This window comes from Coregonus lavaretus (assembly GCF_964263955.1).
Source record: "Coregonus lavaretus genome assembly, chromosome: 34".
Lineage (NCBI taxonomy): Eukaryota > Metazoa > Chordata > Actinopteri > Salmoniformes > Salmonidae > Coregonus > Coregonus lavaretus.
The window spans coordinates 629,445-651,243 of NC_140021.1; the positions used below are offsets into that span (position 1 = coordinate 629,445).

Genomic DNA, 21,799 nt, shown 5'->3' on the forward strand with positions numbered 1-21,799 from the left:
CATAAAGGCCTGATTGGTGGAGTGCTGCAGAGATTGTTGTCCTTCTGGAAGGTTCTTCCATCTCCACAGAGGAACTCTGGAGCTCTGTCAGAGTGACCATTGGGTTCTTGGTCACCTCCCCGACCAAGGCCGTTCTCCCCTGATTGCTCAGTTTGGCCGGGCGGCCGGCTCTAGGAAGAGTCTTGGTGGTTCCAAAACTTCCAAACTTCTTCAATTTAAGAATGATGGAGGCCACTGTGTTCTTGGGGACCTTCAATGCTGCATAAATGTTTAGTTAACATTTTACATTTTAGTCATTTAGCAGACGCTCTTATCCAGAGCGTCTTACAGTTAGTGCGTGCATACATTACTTATTTTTTTATTTTTCATACTGGCCCCCCGTGGGAATCGAACCCAAAACCCTGGCGTTGCAAACGCCATGCTCTACCAACTGAGCTACATCCCTGCCGGCCATTCCCTCCCCTACCCTGGACGACACTGGGCCAATTGTGCGCCGCCCCATGGTTAACCTTCCCCAGATCTGTGCCTCGACACAATCCTGTCTCGGAGCTCTACGGACAATTCCCTCGACCACATGGCTTGGTTTTTGCTTTGACATGCACTGTCAACTGTGGGACCTTATATAGACAAGTGTGTGCCTTTCCAAATCATGTCCAATCAATTGAATTTACCACAGGTGGACTCCAATCAAGTTGTAAAAAACATCTCCAGGATGATCAATGGAAACAGGATGCACCTGAGCGTAATTTCGAGTCTCATAGCAAAGGGTCTGAATACTTATGTAAATAAGGTATTTCTGTTTTGTATTTTTTATACATTTACAAAAAAATCTAAAAACCTGTTTTCGCTTTGTCAATATTATATTGTGGTGGTGATGTGATTGAAGGAGTCAGGTGCAGGAAGGTAAATTACAGAATAACAGGTTTATTTTGTGGACACAGCGGTACGCAGCAATGCGTCAAACACCCCAGTGCGGAAATATACGGCGCAATGGAAACAACAAGGCACACGGGTGAATATCCCGGCGATACAAAATACAAGAGCTCCACCGAGCTAAACGAACCTCCACAATAAACAATCACACACAAAGACAAGGGGGGCAGAGGGAACACTTATACAGGTACTGATGAGGGGATATAAACCAGGTGTGTGTAATAAACAAGACAAAACAAATGGAATGATGAGATGAGGAGCGGCAGTGGCTAGAAGGCCGGTGACGACGAACGCCGAAGCCTGCCCGAACAAGGAGAGGAGGCAGCTTCGGAGGAAGTCGTGACAATTATGGGGTATTGTGTATAGATTGATGAGGACATTTTTTTAATATATATTTTTTAATCCATTTAAGAATAGGGCTGTAACGTAACAAAATGTGGAAAAAGTCAAGGGGTCTGAATACTTTCCAAATGCACTGTATAAGGTAAGGTGAGTAGAAGGCCAGCCACAGTCACTCACACTTGTCCTGCTCAGGTGGTTCCAGGATGTCAATGGGAATGGGCCATGGCTGTCTGATATGTGCCATGGCTGTCTGATATGTGCCATGGCTGTCTGATAGCCTATAGCTGCTGGTAGAACTCATCCTAGATGGGGCAGGACAGGAGATATTACAGGGTTGTAGAGACAACACAACAGAGAGAGAAGAAAGGGAGCAGGTTACAGCCATGTCAATGTTTTAATTGAGGATTAAAAAACGATCTACTAATAATTTTGTTCAGTAAAGATAATCCATAGATGTACAGTATTTAGGTAGTTTAGGGATGAGCTCTGGTTGTAATAACATAACAAAGATGTATGCTGTATACAACTTGCTTGGAATTTTAGAGCGATACATATTTAAAGAGAATAATTGAATCTTCATGATGGATGGCTGCATAGTATACCTAGTTAAGCAGCTTCATTTAGAAACGTAGGTTGAACAACATGAACTGGGCTAAAGTTCAGAGTAAATGAGAGAAAAACATGTTCATCTGGAAAATATCTATTTGATACAACCGCTAGATGTCCCTTAGCGAAATCAGATTCTGGATTTTCTTAAAACTCTGACGCGTTTCGGCTGCATGGCCTTCGTCAGGGAGTACGAAGGCCATGCTCCCCCCTGACGAAGGCCATGCTCCCCCCTGACGAAGGCCATGCTCCCCCCTGACGAAGGCTCCCCCCTGACAAAGGCCATGCTCCCCCCTGACGAAGGCTCCCCCCTGACGAAGGCCATGCTCCCCCCTGACGAAGGCCATGCTCCCCCCTGACGAAGGCTCCCCCCTGACAAAGGCCATGCTCCCCCCTGACGAAGGCCATGCTCCCCCCTGACGAAGGCTCCCCCCTGACGAAGGCTCCCCCCTGAAGGCTCCCCCCTGACGAAGGCCATGCTCCCCCCTGACGAAGGCCATGCTCCCCCCTGACGAAGGCCATGCTCCCCCCTGACGAAGGCTATGCTCCCCCCTGACGAAGGCCATTCTCCCCCCTGACGAAGGCTCCCCCCTGATGAAGGCCATGCTCCCCCCTGACGAAGGCCATGCTCCCCCCTGACGAAGGCTATGCTCCCCCCTGACGAAGGCCATGCTCCCCCCTGACGAAGGCCATGCTCCCCCCTGACGAAGGCCATGCTCCCCCCTGACGAAGGCCATGCTCCCCCCTGACGAAGGCCATGCTCCCCCCTGACGAAGGCTATGCTCCCCCCTGACGAAGGTCATACTCTCCCCTGACGAAGGCCATGCTCCCCCCTGACGAAGGCTATGCTCCCCCCTGACGAAGGCCATTCTCCCCCCTGACGAAGGCTCCCCCCTGATGAAGGCCATGCTCCCCCCTGACGAAGGCCATGCTCCCCCCTGACGAAGGCCATGCTCCCCCCTGACGAAGGCCATGCTCCCCCCTGACGAAGGCCATGCTCCCCCCTGACGAAGGCCATGTCCCCCCTGACGAAGGCCATGCTCCCCCCTGACGAAGGCTATGCTCCCCCCTGACGAAGGCCATGCTCCCCCCTGACGAAGGCTATGCTCCCCCCTGACGAAGGCCATGCTCCCCCCTGACGAAGGCCATGCTCCCCCCTGACGAAGGCCATGCTCCCCCCTGACGAAGGCCATGCTCCCCCCTGACGAAGGCTCCCCCCTGACGAAGGCCATGCTCCCCCCTGACGAAGGCCATGCTCCCCCCTGACGAAGGCCATGCAGCTGAAACGCGTCAGTTCTAAAACTTTGTTTCCTTTGAACATGCCATTGAAATAAAGTCATTTTAATGAATTACAGTGGCAAGAAAAAGAATGTGAACCCTTTGGAATTACCTGGATTTCTGCATAAATTGGTCATAAAATGTGATCTGATCTTCATCTAAGTCACAACAATAGACACACCCAGTGTGCTTAAACTAATAACACACAAATTATTGTATTTTTCTTGTCTATATTGAATACATCATTTAAAACATTCACAGTGTAGTTTTGAAAAAGCATGTGAACTTCTAATGACTTCTCCAAAAGCTAATTGGAGGCAGGAGTCAGCTGACCTGGAGTCCAATCAATGAGACAAGATTGGAGATGTTGGTTTGAGCTGCCTTGCCCTATAACAAACACTAAAAAAATTTGAGTTTGCTATTCACAAGAAGCATTGCCTGATGTGAACCATGCCTCGAACAAAAAATATCTCAGAAGACCTATGATTAAGAATTGTTGACTTGCATAAAGCTGGAAAGGGTTACAAAAGTATCTCTAAAAGCCTTGATGTTCATCAGTCCACGGTAAGACAAATGGTCTACAAATGGAGAAAGTTCAGCACTGTTGCTACTCTCCCTAGGAGCAGCCGTCCTGCAGAGATGACTGGAAGAGCACAGCGCAGAACGCTCAACGAGGTTAAGAACAATCCTAGAGTGCCAGCTAAAGACTTACAGAAATCTCTGGAACATGCTGACATCTCTGTTGACGAGTCTACGATATGTAAAACACTGAACAAGAATGTTTACACGGTGTGTTCAATAAAGACATGAAAACGTATCATTGTTTGCGTGTTATTAGTTTAAGCAGACAGTGTTTGTCTAATGTTGTGACTTAGATGAAGATCAGATCAAACTTTATGACCATTTTATGCAGAAATCCAGGTAATTTCAAAGGGTTCACATACTTTTTCTTGCCTCTGTAATGAAGACTCCCTTGATTCTCCTTTCTTTTTTGCTGATTTCTAGAAGTCTTGGCGGTTGAAAACAGAGAACGTGTCTCTCTCTCTCTCTCTCTCTCTCTCGCCCTAGCTTTTAAAGGCTCTAAAGACTACTAATGGTATTACAAGGAAAGGTGCACGTGGAGTTGGAGCAGCCTGTCACAGGGAGAACCCCTCGGTGAACTCAACTAAAGACGCTGAGTGTTGACGAACGCCAATGTCAGCCCCATTAGTTCTACAGCTGTTTTTATTTTCTTTAAAAACCAAGTACACCTCAGAGTACAGTCCTCCGGGCCAAACTTTAATAAATAAATTGCCCCGTGTTCCCTTCTAAAAGCTTCTAAGTGTTCTAGTTTTAAGTGTTAAAAGGTGATGGAGGTTTCCCAGCCAGTCATTCAGTCAGTCGGCCGGCCAGTACACCTCAGAGTACAGTCCTCCAGGCCAAACTTTAATAAATAAATTGCCCCGTGTTCCCTTCTTAAGGCTTCTATGTATTCCAGTTTTTCAGTGTTAAAAGGTGATGGAGGTTTCCCAGCCAGTCAGTAGGCCAGTCAGCCAATCAGCCAGTACAGTCAGTCTCTATGTAGGGTGCACCCTATTCCCTATAAACTGTAGTGCACTACTTTTGACCAGAGGCCTATGAGGCCTATATGGGCCCTGGTCAAAAGTAGTGTACTATGTGGGGGATAGGGTGCCATTTGGGACGCAATGTTTCAAGGAAGAAGAGTTACATCAGGAAGAAGAAGAGAGGGAGAATCAGATCTGTATATCCCTTCTTTCCTCTACATACAGTTTTATAAACAGGCCCATGATTCTCTCTCTCTCTCTCTCTCTCTCTCTCTCTCTCTCTCTCTCTCTCTCTCTCTCTCTCTCTCTCTCTCTCTCTCTCTCTCTCTCTCTCTCTCGCTCTCTCTCGCTCTCTCTCGCTCTCTCTCTCTCTCTCGCTCTCTCTCTCTCTCAACCCTCTCTCTTTCAATTCAATTCAAATGGGCTTTATTGGTATGGGAAACATACGGTTATATCGCCAAAGCAAGTGAAATGAACAAATTTAACAACATCAACTAAAAACTATTTGAAAATAACAGTAAACATTGCACTAAAAAGGATTCAAAAATACATTTCAAATGTTATATTATCAGCTGTGTATAGTGTTTTAGCAATAACACAAATATTTGTAGTACGAACAGTGTGGGAAGATTTAAAAATAATAATAATAATAATTATCTCTATTTCCCCCTCTAACTCATCCCCCAGCTCTAGCTCCAATCATTTGTGAATCAGAATCAGGCTGGTCCACTCTGGTCCGCTCTGGTCAGCTCTGGTCCGCTCTGGTCAGCTCTGGTCCACTCTGGTCAGCTCTGGTCCACTCTGGTCAGCTCTGGTCCGCTCTGGTCAGCTCTGGTCCGCTCTGGTCCGCTCTGGTCAGCTCTGGTCCGCTCTGGTCAGCTCTGGTCCGCTCTGGTCCACTCTGGTCCACTCTGGTCCGCTCTGGTCCGCTCTGGTCCGCTCTGGTCCGCTCTGGTCCTCTCTGGTCAGCTCTGGTCCGCTCTGGTCCGCTCTGGTCCGCTCTGCTCAGCTCTGTTCAGCTCTGGTCCACTCTGGTCCGCTCTGGTCCACTCTGGTCCGCTCTGCTCAGCTCTGTTCAGCTCTGGTCCACTCTGGTCCGCTCTGGTCCACTCTGGTCCGCTCTGCTCAGCTCTGTTCAGCTCTGTTCAGCTCTGGTCCACTCTGGTCAGCTCTGGTCCGCTCTGTTCAGCTCTGCTCAGCTATGTTTAGCTCTGCTCAGCTCTGTTCAGCTCGCTGGGGTTTTTCATCATCTAACTAGGCGTCAGCCTCAAAGCAAATGTCAGAAGAATACAGAGGAATCGCAAAACTCCTACCTGCGGTTAATACAATCCCTCAGAAAGGGGTAGTGATGGGGGGAAAAAAATGATAGTTGCATATCGCAATATTATTTTAGGACGATATTATATAGATATATGACCTCCAAAAACTTTTTTTGCTAGTGTAGGTAGCGTTAGCTAGCGCTAGTCGGCTATACCAGCACCAAAACTCTGGTATTTTTCATCCTATAGCTTGTTCTCCATCGTCTTTTTACTTTTTAATTTCATTTTAATATATAATTGAATATGCCATTTAGCAGACGCTTTTATCCAAAGCGACTTACAGTCATGCGTGCATAAATTTTTACGTATGGGTGGTCCCGGGGATCGAACCCACTACCCTGGCATTACAAGCGCCATGCTCTAACAATTGAGCTACAGAGGACCAATTGAGCTATATAGTGAGCCAACATGTTTTCAGCACTTTTATTTCCCTGATAAATCAAAACTATTTTTCTCATGCTCTCTCTTGTCTCTCTGCAGCAAATCACAATAAAAGCACAGTGTCGAATGGCAATACATATAGAATTATGAAAATCACAATACATATCGTATCGGCACCTAAGTATCGTGATAATATTGTATCGTGAGGTCCCTTGCAATTCCCAGCCCTAGAAAGCTGTCCCCACAAGGGAAAATTATATTTTAGGATTAGGGTCAGAATTAGGGTTAGGGTTAGGTTTAGGGTTAGGGGTTTGGGAAAATAGGATTTTGAATGGGAATCAATTGTTTAGTCCCCACAAGGATAGTAAAACAAACGTGTGTGTGTGTGTTTGTGTATATGTGCACGACACAAACAAGATATGTGACCAGGCTAACATCTGTGATGCATTGTGGGTAAATTGTGACTGACTGACCGATCTACAAATAATAATGTTACTTATGATGCAAAGTGATTAGTATTATCAGTCAGCTGATGTGATCTGGGTGATCTGAAAAGTCATAGTCAATCGATCAATAATATAATAATACTTTTAGCAAAAATGTTTATTTTCAATTTACAATCTGTAGAAACAATGAGAATAGAAAGGTTCAGAACTTTTGTAAAACATCACAGTACAGTTGAAAAATATATGGCAAATAGAAATCCAATATGGATGGTGTTAAGAAATAGATGGGTGGTGTTGAATGGAGCTGAATGATGGGACTAATAACAACTAATAACAAGATAACTAATAATGTAAGCATACTGTGTCCATAATAAGTATATAGGTTGTAGGTTGGGATCTTTTGTGAAAGAGCACAGTTAGAAAGATATGGCATATAGGAGCAAACTGGATGGACATCATGAAAATGATCGGAGAGGTTGAGAGTTTAGGGTTAGACAGAGTAGGGGTTAGGGTTAGACAGAGTAGGGGTTAGGGTTAGACAGAGTAGGGGTTAGGGTTAGACAGAGTAGGGGTTAGGGTTAGACAGAGTAGGGGTTAGGGTTAGACAGAGTAGGGGTTAGGGTTAGACAGAGTAGGGGTTAAGGTTAGACAGAGTAGGGGTTAGGGTTAGACAGAGTAGGGGTTAGGGTTAGACAGAGTAGGGTTTAGGGTTAGACAGAGTAGGGGTTAGGGTTCAGGGGTTGGAAAGGGTGGTGGGGTTGGAAAGGGTGGTGGGGTTGGAAAGGGTGGTGGGGTTGGAAAGGGTGGTGGGGTTGGAAAGGGTGGTGGGGTTGGAAAGGGTGGTGGGGTTGGAAAGTAATAAAGGGGAATATAAAAAAAAGTATTTGATCCCCTGCTGATTTTGTACGTTTGCCCACTGACAAAAACATGATCAGTCTATAATTTTAATGGTATGTTTATTTGAACAGTGAGAGACAGCATAACAACAAAAAAATCAAGAAAAACGCATGTCAAAAATGTTAGAAATTGATTTGCATTTTAATGAGGGAAATAAGTATTTGACCCCTCTGCAAAAAATGACTTAGTACTTTGTGGCAAAACCCTTGTTGGCAATCACAGAGGTCAGACGTTTCTTGTAGTTGGCCACCAGGTTTGCACACATCTCAGGAGGGATTTTGTTCCACTCCTCTTTGCAGATCTTCTCCAAGTCATTAAGGTTTCGAGGCTGATGTTTGGCAACTCGAACCTTCAGCTCCCTCCACAGATTTTCTATGGGATTAAGGTCTGGAGACTGGCTAGGCCACTCCAGGACCTTAATGTGCTTCTTCTTGAGCCACTCCTTTGTAGCCTTGGCCGTGTGTTTTGGGTCATTGTCATGCTGGAATACCCATCCACGACCCATTTTCAATGCCCTGGCTGAGGGAAGGAGGTTCTCACCCAATATTTGACGGTACATGGCCCTGTCCATCGTCCCTTTGATGCGGTGAAGTTGTCCTGTCCCCTTAGCAGAAAAACACCCCCAAAGTATAATGTTTCCACCTCCATGTTTGACGGTGGGGATGGTGTTCTTGGGGTCATAGGCAGCATTCCTCCTCCTCCAAACACGGCGAGTTGAGTTGATGCACTCGATTTTGGTCTCATCTGACCACAACCCTTTCATCCAGTTCTCCTCTGAATCATTCAGATGTTTATTGGCAAACTTCAGACGGGCCTGTATATGTGCTTTCTTGAGCAGGGGGACCTTGCGGGCGCTGCAGGATTTCAGTCCTTCACGGCGTAGTGTGTTACCAATTGTTTTCTTGGTGACTATGGTCCCAGCTGCCTTGAGATCATTGACAAGATCCTCCCATGTAGTTCTGGGCTGATTCCTCACCGTTCTCATGATCATTGCAACTCCACGAGGGGAGATCTAGCATGGAGCCCCAGGCCGAGGGAGATTGACAGTTCTTTTGTGTTTCTTCCATTTGCGAATAATAGCAAATTGTTGTCACCTTCTCACCAAGCTGTTTGGCGATGGTCTTGTAGCCCATTCCAGCCTTGTGTAGGTCTACAATCTTGTCTCTGACATCCTTGGAGAGCTCTTTGGTCTTGGCCATGGTGGAGAGTTTGGAATCTGATTGATTGATTGTTTCTGTGGACAGGTGTCTTTTATACAGGTAACAAGCTGAGATTAGGAGCACTCCCTTTAAGAGTGTGCTCCTAATCTCAACTCGTTACCTGTATAAAAAACACCTGGGAGCCAGAAATCTTTCTGATTGAGAGGGGGTCAAATACTTATTTCCCTCATTAAAATGCAAATCAATTCATAACATTTTGGACATGCGTTCTTCTGGATTTTGTTGTTGTTATTCTGTCTCTCACTGTTAAAAAAAAACCTACCATTAAAATTATAGACTGATCATTTCTTTGTCAGTTGGCAAACGTACAAAATCAGCAGGGGATCAAATACTTTTTTCCCTCACTGTATACACATTATTTTAATAGCAGGACACTGTAAAGTCCATTATCCCCCTGCAGACACATTGTTTGAAGTACATGCCTACACATACTGTAGTTTGAAGTACAATAGACCAACATAGCTACTGTAGTAGGTCAAAGCTGTGTGCTGGAAAACCTTGGTAGAGCATGGGTGAAAGCCATGCATAACCCTATGGCTCGTCAATAGCGATTTTGGTAACTCCTGATAGCAAATTCTGTGACAAATGACAAACTGCTGAGAAACACCTGCAAAATACAGTCATTAGACAAGTACAAAACCCTTTTAAGAATACATACAGTTGAAGTCGGAAGTTTACATACACCTTAGCCAAATACATTTAAACTCAGTTTTTCACAATTCCTGACATTTAATCCTAGTAAAAATTCTCTGGGTTAGGTCAGTTAGGATCACCACTTTATTTTAAGAATGTGAAATGTCAGAATAATAGTAGAGAGAATGATTTATTTCAGCTTTTATTTATTTCATCACATTCCCAGTGGGTCAGAAGTTTACATAAACTCAATTAGTATTTGGTAGCATTGCCTTTTAAATTGTTTAACTTGGGTCAAACGTTTCGGGTAGCCTTCCACAAGCTTCCCACAATAAGTTGGGTGAATAAATTGGGTGAATTACATCAGCTCCTGACAGAGCTGGTGTAACTGAGTCAGGTTTGTAGGCCTCCTTGCTCGCACATGCTTTTTCAGTTCTGCCCACAAATGTTCTATAGGATTGAGGTCAGGGCTTTGTGATGGCCACTCCAATACCTTGACTTTGTTGTCCTGAAGCCATTTTGCCACAACTTTGGAAGTATGCTTGGGGTCATTGTCCATTTGGAAGACCCATTTGCGACCAAGCTTTAACTTCCTGACTGATGTCTTGAGATTTTGCTTAAATATATCCACATAATTTTCCTTCCTCATGATGCCATCTATTTTGTGAAGTGCACCAGTCCCTCCTGCAGCAAAGCACCCCCACAGCATGATGCTGCCACCCCCGTGCTTCACGGTTGGGATGGTGTTCTTCGGCTTGCAAGCGACCCCCTTTTTCCTCCAAACGTAACGATGGTCATTATGGCCAAACAGTTATATTTTTGTTTCATCAGACCAGAGGACATTTCTCCAAAAGGTACAATCTTTGTCCCCATGTGCAGTTGCAAACCATGGTCTGGCTTATTTTTATGGCGGTTTTGGAGCTGTGGCTTCTTCCTTGCTGAGTGGCCTTTCAGGTTATGTCGATATAGGACCCGTTTTAATGTGGATATAGATACTTTGGTACCTGTTTCCTCCAGCATCTTCACAAGGTCCTTTGCTGTTGTTCTGGGATTGATTTGCACTTTTCACAACAAAGTATGTTCATCTCTAGGAGACAGAACGCATCTCCTTCCTGAGCGGTATGACGGCTGCGTGGTCCCATGGTGTTTATACTTGCGTACTATTATTTGTACAGATGAACGTGGTACCTTCAGGCATTTGGAAATTGCTCCCAAGGATGAACCAGACTTGTGGAGGTCTACAATTTATTTTCTGAGGTCTTGGCTAATTTCTTTTGATTTTCCCATGATGTCAAGCAAAGAGGCACTGAGTTTGAAGGTAAGCCTTGAAATACATCCACGGGAACACCTCCAATTGACTCAAATTATGTCAATTAGCCTATCAGAAGCTTCTAAAGCCATGACATCATTTTCTGGAATTTTCCAAGCTGTTTAAAGGCACAGTCAACTTAGTCTATGTAAACATCTGACCCACTGGAATTGTGATACAGTCAATTATAAGTGAAATAATCTGTCTGTAAACAATTGTTGGAAAAATTACTTGTGTCATGCACAAAGTAGATGTCCTAACCGACTTGCCGAAACTATAGTTTGTTAAAAAGAAATGTTGTGGAGTGGTTGAAAAACAAGTTTTAATGACTCCAACCTAAGTGTATGTAAACTTCCGACTTCAACTGTATATGTATGGAGACAATGACCGCTTTAAAGGGTTAAAGTGACTAGCTGCCACACAGATGTCTTAACTAAAATAAAATGTTAAATATTGATACTAAAAGTGAACTGTGCGTAGCTGGCTAAATAATATTCTATCTGTGAAATAAAACATTACAGATCAAACAACATAGTTTTTCCGTCAACAAAGAGATTGTGTACGTCCCAAAATGCACCCTAACCCCTATCCCTATGTTGTGCAGTACCCATAGGACTCAAGTCAAAAGTAGTGCACTATATAGGGACTGTTTAGGATGCAACCATCGTTTTTAATCAAGGAATATCAAAGATGTTGATCTAATTTCACAGCTGAGGGAACATTGTTGAAAAGCTACACGTACAATGGTGTTAATTACACCAAATCAACACACCCTTGTGACTTGAATAGGCCAAATCAACACACTCTTACACGTCCTTTGTGGGCAAGGATCCTTTTGAAAAACCACATCTACCACCCGTTCCGCTGAATAAACCTTTCCCACTAATGGTGAATAAAACTTTCCCACAAAAGGTGAATAAACGTTCAGATGAAATACCTGGGATGTTTTAGTCTGCCATACCATGCTTTATGAAATGTGTGTATGTGTGTGTGTATGTATGTGTGTGTGTATGTGTGTGTGTGTGTGTGTATGTGTGTGTGTGTGTGTGTGTGTGTGTGTGTGTGTGTGTGTGTGTGTGTGTGTGTGTGTGTGTGTGTGTGTGTCTTTTAACACAGGAGGGAGGCTGCTGATGGTAGTGTTGACATATCCCTGTACAGAACCAACCCTCAGGATGTGTCCCAAAGGTCACCCTAGAGGGTCCTGGTCCAAGTGTACTATATAGGGAATAGGGTGCCATTGGGCCACAACCTGTGGCTGAAAGGCTTTCTTTAGACCACATCCTGAGAGGGAGGGAGGGAGGGAAGGAGGGGGGAGGGAGACTGAGGGAGGGAGGGAGACTGAGGGAGGGAAGGAGAGACTGAGGGAGGGAGAGAGGGAGGGAAGGAGGGGAGGAGGGTGTTGAGGAGGGAGGGAGGGAGGGAGGGAGGGAGGGAAGGTTAGGAGGGGGGAGGGAGACTGAGGGAGGGAGGGAGGGAGTGGGGAGGGAGACTAAGGGAGGGAAGGAAAGACTGAGGGAGGGAGACTGAGGGAGGGAGGGAGGGAGGGAGGGAGACTAAGGGAGGGAAGGAAAGACTGAGGGAGGGAGACTGAGGGAGGGAGGGAGGGAGGGAGGGAGGGAGGGAGGGAGGGAGGGAGGGAGGGAGGGAGTTCAAACAAGGGTTGTGAGGGTTTGGCATGGAGCAGCATGGAGCAGCATGGAGCAGTATGGAGCAGCATGGAGCAGCATAGAGCAGCATGGAGCAGTATGGAGCAGCATGGAGCAGCATGGAGCAGCATGGAGCGGCATGGAGCGGCATGGAGCGGCATGGAGCAGCATGGAGCGGCATGGAGCAGCATGGAGCAGCTTGGTGAGACATGGCGGGCGCACGTTTGAACAAGGTGATAGGGCTGGAGCAGGGTGTGTCTTCTCACACTCAAACCAGCATACTGTCCATGGTATGTGTGTGTGGGGAGGGGTGTGTCTGTGTGTGTGAGTGTGAGTGTGAGTGTGAGTGTGTGTGTGTGTGTGTGTGTGTGTGTGTGTGTGTGTGTGTGTGTGTGTGTGTGTGTGTGTGTGTGTGTGTGTTGTGTGTGTGTGTGTGTGTGTGCCGTGTGTGTGTGTGAGCCTTTGCGCATGGAAAACTGAATCTGACATCTCCACTCTCAGACAGCCACAGTTTAACTTCCACACGCCCAGACAAACACAGCATTGTTAGAAATGTACCTGGTCAGTGGGCGTGGCTCTGCTCCTAACCACAGCTAGTCACACAGAACCTCTGCTTGCAGACCTGGGTTCAAGTACTATTTGAAATCTTTCAAATAATTTCAGTTTGGTGAAGTTTGCTCTGTTCTATTGATTCCAATGCAACAGAGAAGTTCAATCAAGCACAGCTAAATGATGTGTAATTATTTCAAATAGTATTTGAACCCAGGTCTGTCTGAATAAATAATTGATGAAGTGTTACGATAGCCTTTAAATTTGTAGAGAAATTCGCTTTTTTTGTGCGTATGGAACATTTCTGTGAACTTTTATTTCAGCTCATGAAACATTGGACCAACACTTTACACGTTGCGTTTATATTTTTGTTTTGTATAGCTAGAAATTGAACATATAGGTAGAAAAGGAACATATACCTAGAAAAGGAACAGTGTAGATAAACATATCAGTGTATACCAGGATTAAATGAGTGGTCAACTAACAGGTGTGATTAGAAAACAAAGTGATTACGAGAAAGGTGTGCAAGGATGAACCATATCCTTTTCACAGCCACCATGACTGTAAATGTAACAGAGTCCCTTGAAAGCTACAGTACTCTAAAACCATGGGGAAAATAATCTTCAAATCAAGGTGAAGTTCTGCTCCATCATTGTATTATTTTCGAACGCCATTCCCCTTGAAAAAAACTTTAATAACTTTAATAACAGAGATTGCATCCTATACAGTACATATGCTACCGTCTCAAAATATCCAACTAGCTTTAAGAAAAAAGGGTTGGCAACCAGAAAATGCTTTTTTTTTTTTTTTTTTCTTTCAGATCGCTAAACGATTACCTCGCTAAAAAACCTAACCCAAATAGTTAAGTTATATTTTATTTTACTTCTAAAGTCGTCATATTTTCCACCATAGTTCAAACATCATCTAAGAAATATCAACTTCTGTGGAAAAAGTATACAATCTTTTCTTGTATAAAATAATGCTCTCTGTACACAATATTGAAAATGTCCAGTGGTTTTGCATAATTATTTGATTGGATCAATGTCTCTTTCTCTGGTTTTCATCACTATAGGCCTGCAAAAACACACACACACACACACACACACACACACACACACACACAAAGATGAAAACACTAGTCAGTCTCCTTAGAAACCACGATTCAGATGCATGGAATTCAACAAACCCTAATAAGGAATAATAGCCTGAGCTCTTACAATAAAACAGACTTTAATATTTGAACATGTCAAACATAAACATGAGGGGAAAAATGAGACTGAAGCCTGGTTGGTTGAGCTTGGACCGAGAAAGAGGCATCCAGAGGGCGGTATTTCAAACTATGAATTCTGGGAGATGAGTGATAGGGGAACCATGACATCAGCACCCAGCATTGGGGTTTGGGTCGAGTGTCATGGTTACAGCATTGGATTGTTGGTGGTTTGTCATGGTTACCATGGCAGTGTTAGTTCATGGCATCTCAGATAGCCAAAGCACCGGCCCGATCTCTCTCTCTGACTCCGGGAACTGTGGGCAGAACTTGTTGACAAGCTAGCGCCATGATAAGGCAGAACCGCAGACAACCTCCTCTAACCAATCAGACAGTCTCATTGATGTTGTCTGCGGAGTGTTAAACCCTGTAAAGCCTTGACGCTGTCTGCAGAGCGTTAAACCCTGTAAAGCCTTGACGCTGTCTGCAGAGTGTTAAACCCTGTAAAGCCTTGACGCTGTCTGCGGAGCGTTAAACCCTGTAAAGCCTTGAGGTGTCAAACTAATTCCATGGAGGGTCTAGTGTCTGCATGTTTTCGTTTTTTCCTTTCAGTTAAGACCTAGACAACCAGGTGAGGGGAGTTCTTTACTAATTAGTGGCCTTAATTCATCAATCATGTACAAAGGAAGAGAGAAAACTTGCAGACACTCTGCCCTTCATGAAATTAGTTTCACACGTGCTGTAAAGCCTTGACACTGTCTGCAGTGTTAAACCCTGTATCAGTTTTGCACATCTGGATTTGGGGATTTTCTCCCGTTCTTCCTTGCAGATTTTCTCAAGATCTGTTATGTTAGATGGGGAGCAACTGTAAACAGCAATCTTCAAGTCTTTCCACAGATTTTCAATAGGATTAACAGCGTTAAACCTCTGTAAACTCTGTAAAACCTTGACACTATCTGCAGAGTGTTAAACCTCTGTAAACTCTGTAAAGCCTTGACACTATCTGCAGAGTGTTAAACCCTGTAAACTCTGTAAAGCCTTGACACTATCTGCAGAGTGTTAAACCCTGTAAACTCTGTAAAGCCTTGACACTATCTGCAGAGTGTTAAACCCTGTAAACTCTGTAAAGCCTTGACACTCTCTGCAGAGTGTTAAACCCTGTAAACTCTGTAAAGCCTTGACACTCTCTGCAGAGTGTTAAACCCTGTAAACTCTGTAAAGCCTTGACACTATCTGCAGAGTGTTAAACCCTGTAAACTCTGTAAAGCCTTGACACTCTCTGCAGAGTGTTAAACCCTGTAAACTCTGTAAAGCCTTGACACTATCTGCAGAGTGTTAAACCCTGTAAACTCTGTAAAGCCTTGACACTATCTGCAGAGTGTTAAACCCTGTAAACTCTGTAAAGCCTTGACACTATCTGCAGAGTGTTAAACCCTGTAAACTCTGTAAAGCCTTGACACTCTCTGCAGAGTGTTAAACCCTGTAAACTCTGTAAAGCCTTGACACTCTCTGCAGAGTGTTAAACCCTGTAAACTCTGTAAAGCCTTGACACTATCTGCAGAGTGTTAAACCCTGTAAACTCTGTAAAGCCTTGACACTATCTGCAGAGTGTTAAACCCTGTAAACTCTGTAAAGCCTTGACACTATCTGCAGAGTGTTAAACCATGTAAACTCTGTAAAGCCTTGACACTATATGCAGAGTGTTAAACCTCTGTAAACTCTGTAAAGCCTTGACACTATCTGCAGAGTGTTAAACCCTGTAAACTCTGTAAAGCCTTGACGCTATCTGCAGAGTGTTAAACCCTGTAAACTCTGTAAAGCCTTGACACTATCTGCAGAGTGTTAAACCTCTGTAAACTCTGTAAAGCCTTGACACTATCTGCAGAGTGTTAAACCCTGTAAACTCTGTAAAGCCTTGACACTATCTGCAGAGTGTTAAACCCTGTAAACTCTGTAAAGCCTTGACACTATCTGCAGAGTGTTAAACCCTGTAAACTCTGTTCATTCTACACCCAACACTGACCTAATGGAACAGGGCATCGGAAAGGTGCCTCCATCTCTCTGTTTCCCCCACTCTCTCTCCTTCCCTCTCTCTTTGTTATTCTCTCTCTCCCTCTGTCTCCCCCCTCACGCTCTTGCTCCCCATTCCCCATTTCTCCCCTCTCTCTCCCCTTCTGATCTCCCCCTCTCCAAAATGGCTGACGTCCCCCAATGGCACCAATGGCATTGCCAAGCCACACTATGTCTTCATCTAGCGGCTAATTGGTGGGTCTATAAAAGAAGGTGTCGGCTTCTGAGTCACCCATTGGTGGTTGCCTGGGCAATGTACACTGCGGTGGTTGCCGGGGACTCTGAGTGAGGTCATTGACAGACAGACATGGAGGCTCTGTCAAATAAAGACGTCGCTCGTCTCTCTAATGGGGTAAAGGAGTTGTCTCAACCCAAAGTGGTCGGTATATACACTACTAATGAGAAACATTCTGGCTGATATTATGGTGTTATCGGATGGCTTTTTGACCATTAAATAATATATTAATTCATGACTGCTGCTACCTGGTATAATGCCATTGCAAGACTAAGTTGTTATGCATTTGAGCGTAAATTCTGTTACACTTCTAAGAGTCAAGCGGAAATATGTTACCGTTTTCAAAACTTACATATGCCAGCTCTATGCTGGTTGATTCTTATTGGATGGCTTTTTGATCCACATAACCATGTTATCATAATATAATCAATATAATATAATCATATCCAGGACTGCTACCTGGTGTTCCGGTAGACCACGTTGGTATGATTCTGAGCGTAAATACGTTCTGCTTTAACTTCTACGGGATCGGTGTCCCGTATATGGGACGGTTGAGCTAACGTGCGCTAATGTGATTAGCATGACTGTTGTAAGTAACAGCAAACTTTCCAGGACATAGACATGTCTTATATGGGTAGAAATATTAAATTGCACTGTCTAACTGCACTGTCCAATTTACAGTAGCTATTAGAGTGAAAAAATACCATGCTATTGTTTGAGGAGAGTGCACAACAACAAAAAACGTATCACAGGAACTGGTTTGATACATTCACCTCTGAAGGTAAATAATGTACTTACATTCAGTAATCTTGCTCTGATTTGTCATCCTAAGGGTCCCAGAGATTAAATGTATTATAGTTTTGTTTCATAAAATCCATTTTTATATTCAAATGTAGGAACTGGGTTCTACAGTTTGAACCCCTGCTGTCTCTGGCTCCACACCCACCCGGCCATCTCGATGTGTGAAAGTTAGTGTATAAGCTAATGATCCATCATGTATTATATTCCTGGGAGTGTGTAAACTTACATTTTGTATTACCATATAATTTTTGTATGTTCTCTATAGTTATGTACTTGAAAATGTATCAATTGACCAATTCGGCACATTTGGGCAGACTTGATACAAAATAGTCCAGTATTGCAACGCTTCACTGGATCAATCTGAAACTTTGCACACACACACTGCTTCCATCTAGTGGCCAAAACCTAAATTGAGCCTAAACTGCAATATTATATTGGGGCCTTTCTCTTGCGTTTCAAAGATGATTGAACAAAAAAATATATATAAAAAGCATGTTTTTTTGTTTGTACTATCTTTAACCAGATCTAATGTGTTATATTCTCCTACATTAAATTTCACATTTACACAAACTTCAAAGTGTTTCCTTTCAAATGGTATCAATAATATGCATATCCTTGCTTCAGGTCCTGAGCTACAGGCAGTTAGATTTGGGTATGTCATTTTAGGCGAACATAAAAAAAAAAAAGGGGTCCGATCCTTATTAAGAATAAAGCGTGAATAAGTTACAGTTTTCAAAAGGTGTATACGACAGGGAGATGGGTGAGCTGCTGGTTGATTATGACTGGTTGATTGGGTACCCTTATTGTTGTGAAGACGGTTGATTGCGACAGACAGGAAACATCCATTTTAGATTTTTACCTGAGAACACTGACCTCTTATTGACATCATGTATCCCACCTGAGAATGGATCAGAACAGACAATAACACACTAGTCTACGACATAACTCATATCCATTTATCCATTATGAAACCCATGGAAAAGGTGAGAGATGGTCAATTAGCCTCATCCCATCTCCACTTGTGACAACATAGTGTAGTGTATTCAGGGGTGTTAGCCTCATCTCATCTCCACTGTGACAACATAGTGTAGTGTATTCATGGGGTGTTAGCCTCATCTCATCTCCACTGTGACAACATAGTGTAGTGTATTCAGGGGGTGTTAGCCTCATCTCATCTCCACTGTGACAACATAGTGTAGTGTATTCAGGGGTGTTAGCCTCATCTCATCTCCACTGTGACAATATAGTGTAGTGTATTCAGGGGTGTTAGCCTCATCTCATCTCCACTGTGACAACATAGTGTAGTGTATTCAGGGGGTGTTAGCCTCATCTCATCTCCACTGTGACAACATAGTGTAGTGTATTCAGGGGTGTTAGCCTCATCTCATCTCCACTGTGACAACATAGTGTAGTGTATTCAGGGGTGTTAGCCTCATCTCATCTCCACTGTGACAATATAGTGTAGTGTATTCAGGGGTGTTAGCCTCATCTCATCTCCACTGTGACAACATAGTGTAGTGTATTCAGGGGTGTTAGCCTCATCTCATCTCCACTGTGACAACATAGTGTAGTGTATTCACGGGGTATTTTAACTAAGACCAACCACAACCTCAAACAAGATAACTCTGTTGGCAGGTGTCTACACACAGTACACTGCACTGAACTCGTAAATTAGGCAGTTTGTCTGAGACATGAGCCACGGGGGGGGGGGGGGGGGGGGGGGGGGGTCACTGTGCCAATGAGCTGGGACGGATACATCTAACGACACATACGCACGTGCACGTGCACTCACAGACGCTGAGACCTGTCCACGCACGCACATATACCCTCCCCCCATCTCTCTCTCCCCCTGTCCTCCACCTCTCTCTCCCTCCCCCTCCCCCCTCTCTCCTCTAGCGTGTGACTTGTTATATAAATGACACATTACTGTCATATCCAGGACCCTAGTGCAGCTCTCTACAGTATATTAGCTACATGCATTCACTCATTTCACCAGATACATTCCTTTGGCAAAACAAGCCTCCTTCCCTCAGAGAGACCTGTCATGTAACTCTGATGTTTCCATTTGATTACGGCCGTTTTGTGTGCACAATGTTTGGTTTGACTTGGAAATTCCTGTGTGCGTCCCAAATGACACCCTATTCAATATTTAGTGCACTACTTTTGATCAGAGCCCTATGGTCCTTGGTCGAAAGTAGTGCACTACATAGGGAATATAGTGCCATTTGGGACGCAGGACCCTGTTTCACGAAGTCCATAAAAATTGTTTGGCTCTCCGACTCCGATTCCTACGTGCATTTCAGTCTCTGTACAAGCAGCTGATTCCAGGCCATGTTGTTTACTGAGAACTGTGTGGACATCCCAAATGGTACCCTATTCCCTATATAGTGCACTACTTTTGACCAGATCCCTATAGGCCCTGGTCAAAATGAGTGCGCTACATAGGGAATAGGGGCTACCATTTGGGACATAGCCTGTAAAACATTAATTTGCGGAACATATCTGTCACTCTTCTGGGAAGGAGAGGAATCAGGGCCAAATTGACAGATTAAAGTTCCCTCTGGCTTGATACATAAATGAAGATGAATTGACTCCAACAGGAACAGAGTTTGGTATGATGATAAACTTTGCTAACGCAGTAGAACATAACAGACCCTCTTTAGGCCCATGGAAAGTCATACTTTGTATAATAATCACTCAAAATTTGAGTAATGACATGACTAAATGGAGCTAAGGAAAAGATGGTGTAAACCAAATGGTGTTAAGAACGTAGTCGGTTATACTGCGGACCCTGGAATACCAAACACTCCATGAGAATGGAATACACTAGAAGTCTTACACTAGAATGCTGAGGAAAGTTCACTTCAAAAAAGACAAAAAGCAAAAAGAGAGAAAGCGCAGAGAAAGAGAGGGAGAGGTATAGTGCATTCGGAAAGTATTCAGACCACTTGACTTTTTCCACATTTTGTTACGTTACAGCCTTATTCTAAAATGTATTAAATTGTTTTTCCCCCGCTCATCAATCTACACACAATACCCCATAATGACAAAACAAAAGCTAATGTATAAAAAAAGAAGAAGAAGAAAATATCACATTTACATAAGTATTCAGACCTTTACTCAGTACTTTGTTGAAGCACCTTTGGCAACGATTACAGCCTTGAGTCTTCTTGGGTATGACACTAAAAGCTTGGCACACCTGTATTTGGGGAGTTTCTCCCATTCTTTTTTCAGGTCTCTCCAGAGATGTTTGATCGGGTTCAAGTCCAGGCTCTGGCTGGGCCACTCAAGGATATTCAGAGACTTGTCCCGAAGCCACTCCTGTGATGTCTTGGCGGTGTGCTTAGGGTCGTTGTCCTGTTGGAAGGTGAACCTTCGCCCCAGTCTGAGGTCCTGAGTGCTCTGGAGCAGGTTTTCAACAAGGATCTTTCTGTACTTTGCTCCATTCATGTTTCCCTCGATCCTGGCTAGTCTCCCAGTCCCTGCCGCTGAAAAACATGCCCACAGCATCCCCCCATGCTTCAACGTAGGGATGGTGCCAAGTTTCCTCCAGACGTGACGCTTGGCATTCAGGCCAAAGAGTTCAATCTTGGTTTCATCAGACAAGAGAATCTTGTTTATCATGGTCTGAGAGTCCTTTAGGTGCCTTTTGGCAAACTCCAAGTGAGCTGTCGTGCCTTTTACTGAGGAGTGGCTTCCATCTGGCCACTCTACCATAAAGGCCTGATTGGTGGAGTGCTGCAGAGATTGTTGTCCTTCTGGAAGGTTCTTCCATCTCCACAGAGGAACTCTGGAGCTCTGACAGAATGACCATCGGGTTCTAGGTCACCTCCCCGACCAAGGCCCTTCTCCCCTGATTGCTCAGTTTGGCCGGGCGGCCAGCTCTAGGAAGAGTCTTGGTGGTTCCAAAACTTCCAAACTTCTTCCATTTAAGAATGATGGAGGCCACTGTGTTCTTGGGGACCTTCAATGCTGCATAAATGTTTAGTTAACATTTGACATTTTAGTCATTTAGCAGACGCTCTTATCCAGAGCGTCTTACAGTTAGTGCGTGCATACATTACTTTTTTTTTTTTTTCATACTGGCCCCCCGTGGGAATCGAACCCACAACCCTGGCATTGCAAACGCCATACTCTACCAACTGCGCTACATCCCTGCCGGCCATTCCCTCCCCTACCCTGGACGACACTGGGCCAATTGTGCGCCGCCCCATGGTTAACCTTCCCCAGATCTGTGCCTCGACAGAATTCTGTCTCGGAGCTCTACAGACAATTCCTTCGACCACATGGCTTGGTTTTTACTTTGACATGCACTGTCAACTGTGGGACCTTATATAGACAGGTGTGTGCCTTTCCAAATCATGTCCAATCAATTGAATTTAC

The 21,799-nt window shown here is 44.4% G+C and overlaps 1 protein-coding gene across 1 annotated transcript in view; it reads right to left on the reverse strand.

The window, feature by feature from the left end:
- Nucleotides 1–1,553: 1,553 nt before the first annotated feature.
- LOC311109209 (uncharacterized protein C8orf34 homolog) overlaps nucleotides 1,554–21,799 on the reverse strand; it is a gene marked incomplete at both ends in the record, with an annotated part of 118,217 nt that continues 97,971 nt past the window's right edge. Inside the window, one exon of the mRNA XM_084152056.1 lies at nucleotides 1,554–1,577. Coding sequence (XP_084008182.1) covers nucleotides 1,554–1,577 — 24 coding nt within the window. The remainder of the gene's footprint in view (nucleotides 1,578–21,799) is intronic.